At 40.8% G+C, this 8,131-nt stretch overlaps 1 protein-coding gene across 2 annotated transcripts; it reads left to right on the top strand.

The window, feature by feature from the left end:
- The first annotated feature begins 6,910 nt into the window (after positions 1-6,910).
- On the top strand, positions 6,911-7,867 carry RPL10L (ribosomal protein L10 like). 2 transcript variants are annotated; one of them, XM_007105120.1, is made up of 2 exons: positions 7,145-7,253; positions 7,335-7,789. In XM_007105120.1, exons 1-2 carry the CDS (start codon positions 7,145-7,147, stop codon positions 7,787-7,789), a joined length of 564 nt encoding a protein of 187 aa, XP_007105182.1. The 2 variants fall into 2 exon arrangements, with proteins under 2 accessions (XP_007105181.3, XP_007105182.1); XM_007105119.3 differs by having other exon boundaries at positions 6,911-7,867.
- Positions 7,868-8,131: the final 264 nt, after the last annotated feature.

Here is an 8,131-nt window from a genome sequence, read left to right as displayed (position 1 = left end):
CAACGGGAGAGGCCACAACAGTGAGAGGCCCGCGTACCGCAAAAAAAAAAAAAAGAGTGTGAAGAACATTAATTCTTACAGAAAAGGCTTAAGAAAAGAAAAATCAGGATATAAAAATGGCACATATAAACTTATTGCAAGAAAACATGTCCAAATCTTGCCTACATCTTTATATTTTTGTCATGCATATATACTAATTCTTCAATAAATATGTATTATATTTTTAAGCAGGAAAAACTGTGACTTTTTAAGCTTATTATATTTTAACTCTACTAGACACTATAAACTAGATTTCCAGTCTCCTCTATGTTTCAGTGCCCCACTATTTATACATGGTTTATCAGATGTGTGGGGGTGAGGAACAGAAATAACAGAGCTCCTGAGCCAACTACAAAGTTAGAACTCACAGTCCCCAAGACTGTCCTCACTTCTGACACAAACTGCAAGTTTGGGGAATTTCCCAAATCATCTTCTGATTTGATAGTTCACTATAAGAATTCACAGAACTCACTGAAGGCAATTATGCTCATGGTTATGGTTTGTTGCTGGGAAGGAGACAGACGAAAATCAGCCAAGGGAAGAAGCACATAGGGTAGAGTCCCATAGAAGTACCCAACGTGGAGTTTCCATTTTCCTCTCCTCATTGAATCAGGATGCATTACTCTTCTAGCACTGATTTGTGACAGTAAGTATGGAGTTTTGCCAACTGGGAAAACTTGCCCAAGCCCCAGAGTTTTTATTGAGACTCCATTATGCAGCCATGATTGATTGACTGATTGCAAATATGGCTGAGTCTCTAGGTCAACTGATACCTACATCACATTATTGGTCTTTCTGGTATGGTCAGCCCTCACTCTAAATCATATTGTTAGGCTAGTGAATATGACCAAAGTCCTTAGGCAAAGAAAAGACACTAGAGATTACCTCCCCAAAGTTTTGGGCAAGGCCAAATTCTTTACTCAGGGATTAAGCAGGTTAATAATGTATTGGTTTACCATGTTTATCAAACAGCATGGTAACTAATCTCTCATCTAGTCCTCAATGTTTGCTGCCATAGGGAAAACCCAAAATGTGAATGGATTGAAATATTTGACAGGTGAGGCAAAGCTTTTTAAAAAGCCTTCCAAAGTCAGTACTTTATCAACTGGAATACTTATTTCATAATTAAAGAATGCTTACATCTAATTACTAAGGATGCTTGTTCACTTTCATAAAGAAAAAGTTCTGTTCATTGGATGAAGAGGTCATCCATCACACATACAAGATTCATTTAACCTGAAATACTATTGGGCTCATGTTATGATATAAATGATTATGGAACCTCAGTATTTAACTAAATATTTGCTTCATGCATGTCTGTAAACCTAGTAAACCACACGAAACTTCATACTATTGGCAAGCAACTTGGGCAGCAGGGGAAAAATAACATTGCTCTCAACATTTTGCCTTCTAAATAAATGAACAAGGACTTGGATCTAAAGGACATGCACTCAATATGTGGGAGGACAAGCTTCATACACAACACCCTGACCCCAGATCAATGTTTCTGAAATTTTCAGACTGAACTAAGGCCTTTTAATGTAACAGAGCAGGACCCTGTGGGGCCTTCCCAGGACAGAACCCTCCCCCATATCCTCTGCTTTAGCTCCTCTCTGAAGTACATAGATAGTAGTGTCTGATGCACATTTCCTGAGTTGTTTTACAGATGCTAAAACCCCCACCAAGTGAAAGACATTAACTACTTGATGACTATGAGCATAGGCCTACTGAAATCTAAGGATTAATGTTAACCCTTGACCACCTTGTTACCTCACCAACAATCAATCAGAGAATTGTGTAAGAGCTGATCACGGTACCCTGGGACTCCCCTCCCTCACCTTGCCCTAAAAATGCTTTGCTAAAACCCATCAGGGAGTTTCGGAATTTTGAGCATTAGCAGTCCCAGACTCCTTGTATGGTGCCTTACAATAAACACTGAACTTTCCTTCACCACAACCTGGTGTCAGTAGATTGGCTTTACTGTGGGCGGGCAAGCAGACCCAAGTTTTGCTTTGGTAGCATTAAAAGAGAAGGACTTTTAAATATATAAGTAGATTCTTTGTGTTAATTCAAGTCATCTTTAGTATAGCATTTTTATTATTATGCTTTACTATAACATCTTTATTATTTATTATAATTATAAATTATATCTGTTATAGCATTACTTATTTACAATTATAAAACTACACATTAATTACTTATCACATAAAACTGATCAATGGCATATAAATTTTGTACAAGTATGAAACATGAACAAGTAAAGTAAAAATTAAACTAAAATCAATCAAATTCTAATGAGCATATTTATGCACTACTTCTTCCTGATTTAATCCTCACCTATATTTTTTTCCAATTTTCTGGAACAATGTAAAAAAAAAAATCACTCATTGGAGGAGAACTCATCCTATACCACCAAAGCACAAAGGTTAAGTATATATACTCAGTTCCTAGATCCAAAATAAAAAACAGATTCTGAAAAGGAGAAAAATCAAAATGTATGAAATATGAGCCAAAATATAAAATGCATTAGGCTCCTGGGAGTAAACAGTTAAAATCATCTGACTATATTTCTATTCAGAAAATGTGCATTTGTCAAATAGTTAAGAGGACCATTGTGAATCAGCTGCTTGAGAGACAGGCAGCGGGTCCACCCCTTAGCCATGACAATAGACAAAATTGGCTAACTTTAAAGAAAAGGCCAGCCATAACCATCACTCTTTTACATTCACTACTCACCTCTAGGAAAATATAGTCAAGTTGCTCATCTAGACTCTCAAAAATATTTAGATTACAGCTCCCAGGGTGAAGTTACTAAAAAACACAAATGAAAATGACTGTTCATCATCATTGGAGGCTTCACACTTCTTTGAGAGCCCAAGTGGGAACATGATCTCTGAATCACAGTATATTGTCAAACATCAAGTGATGGAATGCTACTTAATGATTCTGTGATCAACAATGCAGGTGGTCCCAGCAGCAGGAGAGAGCATCCAGGGTGCACGTCAGTCAATATATTAGACTCTAGTGCATATTTTTCTTTGAGAACAAAATCAGGTTTAGCTCTTCCTGAAATGTTTGAAATGTGGTATCAAAGAAGGAAAGAAAGTGCTGCATTGAATTGATACACAGAACTGTTCTTTTCCAGGATTTGCATGAAGGCAGAGGATACTGGGAATTTGATTGTATTTCTTATACCATGCTAATTCTAAGTACTTAAAGGCTGCCTTGATGAATACATAATCAATCAGTACAGAATAGTGCAGACTTCTTACACGGGTTGTGGAACAGGAGTGTGAAACTACAGAGGAAAGGGCTTCACAATCAAAGCTGAATCAACTCTAATCATGTTTACCTGTCTGCTTTTTAAGGGCTCCAAAAAAATGATCTCTCTCTACCCATGCCAAAATGTATTATTCTAGGTTATGATTATTAGCTTTAGTCAAATTTGTTTGTTTTAAATTTTTCTTGGGTATACACAGCAAAATGGTAAAGTGCTAGAGCCAGCTAACACTGGCTCACAAGAGCTGATTGTGGGCATCTCTCCCCATCTGCATGTTCATTAATATCACACTAGTGGCTGAAATTGATGATGGAGTATCTACACCAGAGAAGTCAACAAACACTACAAATTGGGGGTGCCCCCACCCCACTCCCCAAGGAGCAGGTTGCTAAACATTTACCAACACACTATTGCCCCTCAGTAGTGTTGTGTACTCATTCAAATATTGTGCTATGGGGCTTCCCTGGTGGCGCAGTGGTTGGGAGTCTGCCTGCCAATACAGGGGACGCAGGTTCGTGCCCCGGTCCGGGAGGATCCCACGTGCCGCGGAGCGGCTGGGCCCGTGGGCCATGGCCGCTGAGCCTGCGCGTCCGGAGCCTGTGCTCCGCAACCGGAGAGGCCACGGCAGTGAGAGGCCCGCGTACCGCAAAAAAAAACAAACACAAAAACAAACAAAAACAAACAAACACCACAAATATTGTGCTATGGGTCACACAATTGGTCAAAAACAGGGAACAAAACCAATGACCTGAAGAGACATAGTTCTTGTTCTCCTAGATCTTATGTAGTTGCCATGCCCCTTTATTACTTTATTCCTTACCTTCACTTTCATATGTCCTACTCATTCCTTAAGCCATCTCTATTTTATATGACACTAGTGTCTCCCTTTGCTAAACTTTTATTGCAATTATCAAAGTAATACATTTTGTAAATACATTTTGTAAATAAGATCTCAATTTTTTCCCATGTATGATCTTCTTGACTATATTTCACGTTACTTCAAAGCAGACAAGTTTTAAACTTTGCTGCAAGGTTGCCACCACAAGCACATTGTGGGTGGCAGGAGCTGGGAGACAGGGGAACACTCAAAATTTTGGAATTGATTGAGGGGAATGCTTTTCTTTTGTTTTTTGTTTTGCGGTGCGCGGGCCTCTCACTGCTGTGGCCTCTCCCGTTGTGGAGCACAGGCTCCGGACGTGCAGGCTCAGCGGCCATGGCTCACGGGCCCAGCCGCTCCGCGGGATGTGGGATCTTCCCGGACCAGGGCACGAACCCGCGTCCCCTGCATCGGCAGGCAGACTCTCAACCACTGTGCCACCAGGGAAGCCCGGAATGCTTTTCTTTTAACATTTAAATAGAATGGTGTGGCTTACACATTTTCCACAGGCTCCCCTCTAATATTTGTAGGACTAGGGAAAGGAGTATAAACAGAGAATCCCAGCCTGGCTCTCTCCTTCTCTTCTCACCCTCTGACTCCAGCCTACAACTGTGAGGGGCCCAATGCTTAAGTGTGGTAGGGTGATCAACCCCCTCATTTTGCCTGGGACTGAGGGGTTCTGGGGGTTGCAGGACTTCAATGCTAAAACTGGTACAGTCACAGGCAAACTGTGATAGGTCATCTTTTGGATTAAGGAAAGAGGATTATGCAAGCAGGTCCAGATAGCAACAAAACATCTGCTGGTCAGAGATTTCTAGGGTTTTGGATACACAAAGCATGGCCTGGAGAGGTGGTGGTGAGTGCGTGATAGCACGTGAACTGCGGTTGGGTATCTTCCTTTTACCTCACACACTCATCTCTCCCAGAACTATGATATATTCTGGGCATGTAATAGTAGAAAAAGATACAAACATGTTTTTAAAGTAAAACATATTAAAAGCATGTTCAAGTTACACTAATTTCTTTTCTTCAGTGTTGCAAAGCCTTCCTTTCTGACCTCCCTGCATCCATTTTTTGGCCCCTTCCAGTCTACTGACCATATTGTATATATCGAGTGATAAAACCTATGTAAATCTCTTTAGTGTGTTCAAATAAAAGAGCAGGACCACTAACTTGATAAAATGGCCCATTGTGATACGAAAGGCCCCCCCAATCCCACTGGACTCACATTATGCCACTTACCCCCTGTGCCACTCATAGGCACACTGGCCTTACTCTGGTTCCTTCCTTAAATGGTCCATCTTCTTGCCTGCTTCAGGGCCTTTGCATATGCCAGGCCCCATGTGCCACTGTCACTATGTGAAAGCTCTTTTCCTGATAAAGTTTTCCCTGTCCAATCCTCAGTCTAGATCAGGGTTTCATCCCAGGCTCTCAGACCTCACCTTGCTTTTCCTTTTTGCCACATTTTGTACTTTGTAATATGATGACATGTTATTTGAATAACATATAACTTCTCCTCTAGACTTGTAAACTCAGTGAGGGCAGCATAATGTTACTTGTTTTATCTCCATATACAGATTATATAGTAAACAGGAACTATTTGAGGAAAACAGAAAGGCAGAAATGAAGGAAGGAAGGGGAATTAAGCAAGCTTCTACATAATGTGGTAAAGTTCACTACACAAGGAGTTTTAATATTCTACTCTAATATGGGTATTTTATAAAACCTCACTCATTTTCAGAGCAGGAGTTATTTTGTCACAACTTAAGTTTTCCTGTTAAAGAGAAAGCATTAGCAACAGAACATATTCACATTGGAAGGATTTTGTTCCATTATGTCATGGATTTGTGAAACAGCACCAAGGAATCAAAAAAGCTAGAAAAATCCGAGTAGGGATTATATACTATTTGTAAATTCTCTTTCTCTCTTTCATTTCCCTCCTTCCTCACACTCTGATCCTGATCATAATATTTTCACAAAATCTAATATCAGAAGAAAAAAAGCTATTAAGCTCATTCTCAGTAATGTGTAAAAGATTAATAAAGTATAAATAGTTACTTTTTTTTTTTTCCCACCTCACGGCTAGTGGGATCTTAGTTCCCAGACCAGGGATACAGGGCAGGCCCCGCAGTGAAAGCGCCAAGTCCTAACCACTAGACTGCCAGGGAATTCCCAACAGTTACTCTTTTATACAGTTCCCAGAAGCTGTAACATTTGAAAATGCAAATAGCCTAAAGTTAAAAAATTCAGTTGGTATTCCAATTATGTGGATGCCATTTTGACAATAAAATCATTCCATATGGCCAAATAAATAAAACAACCAAAGTTTCATGTTTCTAAAGCAATTATCAAGCAACATGTACAACAGATATCTTCTATCCCCGTCTCCCCTCTACTCTCAATTCTTCCTGAGCCTTACCAGCGAGCTCATGCCAAGAAACCACTTAACCCATGGAAGGTGACCACATACCCTTTGAGAAATAGCAACTGATCCACAAATGCTGACAGGAGATATGAGCTCCGGCAAATGGATTATTTAGACAAACCAGACACAAAGTACGACTAGCTGGAGAGACATTACTCATTCAAATTCTAGGAAAATACATCTTTTATAGTTAAGACAAACCTTAGGCCAGAAGTTCTTTGCCCGAGAGGGAAAGCCGGAAGGAAACGACATCCTGCACTGCTGCAGCAAGGTCCAATTCTCTACTTGGATGCCCGCAGGCCAATATACCCAACTGCCTTTCCATCCTGCGCATGTTCCAAATCCCCCAAAGGCATGCGTAGAGTGTCACTGCATCTATGGTGGAGACGTTGTGAAAGAGTGTTCTCAAGTCCTCTATGGTTCTCGCGCGGGGAGATGGGCAATGTATATGAGGCGCGTGCGCAGGCGTGGAAGCAACCGCTTCTTTTCTCTTCGACTTGCCTCAGAGATACCTGGTGTCGCCATGGGCCGCCGCCCCGCTCGTTGTTACCGGTATTGCAAGAATAAGCCGTATCCAAAGTCTCGCTTTTGCCGAGGTGTCCCTGATGCCAAGATCCGTATCTTTGACCTGGGTCGGAAGAAGGCAAAAGTGGATGAGTTCCCACTCTGTGGACACATGGTGTCTGATGAGTATGAGCAGCTCTCTTCTGAAGCCCTGGAGGCCGCCAGAATTTGTGCCAACAAGTACATGGTGAAAAGTTGTGGCAAAGATGGCTTTCACATCCGAGTGCGACTCCATCCACTACATGTTATCCGCATCAACAAGATGTTGTCCTGTGCTGGGGCTGACAGACTCCAGACAGGTATGCGAGGTGCCTTTGGAAAACCCCAGGGTACAGTGGCCAGAGTACACACTGGTCAAGTCATCATGTCCATCCGCACCAAGCTTCAGAACAAGGAACATGTGATTGAAGCCTTACGCAGGGCCAAGTTCAAGTTCCCTGGGCGCCAGAAGATTCATATCTCCAAGAAATGGGGCTTTACCAAGTTTAATGCTGATGAATTTGAAGACAAAGTGGCTAAGAAGTGCCTCATCCCGGATGGTTGTGGAGTCAAATACATCCCCAGCCATGGCCCTCTGGATAAGTGGCGAGCTCTACACTCGTGAGGTCTTTTGACAGCACTGGCAATTTTGACCATGCTGGTATGACTTTTGCTCACCAATAAATTATATTTATGGCAAAAAAAAAAATTTCTTAATTTTTTTATACTTTAAAAATATCCAATTTTTAGAATATAGACTAACAGAGAAATATTTTTTGTGTTAAAATTACCAGAAAGAGTTTTAATGACAAATGATAATTTCATTTCAAGTGAGAGTGAAACAATTTGTATGCCATTTATAGAGAAAGCTGTTGCAATTCTAACCCACACTTTTAATTTAGAGAGTCAAGGGAAATATGTCAAAAGTTTTGTTTGTAGAGAAGTCATAAGTTATACAGCTATCATT

Source organism: Physeter macrocephalus, chromosome 11 (genome assembly GCF_002837175.3).
Source record: "Physeter macrocephalus isolate SW-GA chromosome 11, ASM283717v5, whole genome shotgun sequence".
In the NCBI taxonomy this organism is placed as follows: Eukaryota; Metazoa; Chordata; class Mammalia; order Artiodactyla; family Physeteridae; genus Physeter; species Physeter macrocephalus.
Note: the sequence above shows the minus strand (reverse complement) of the source record. Positions and strands in the feature narration are given on the sequence as shown.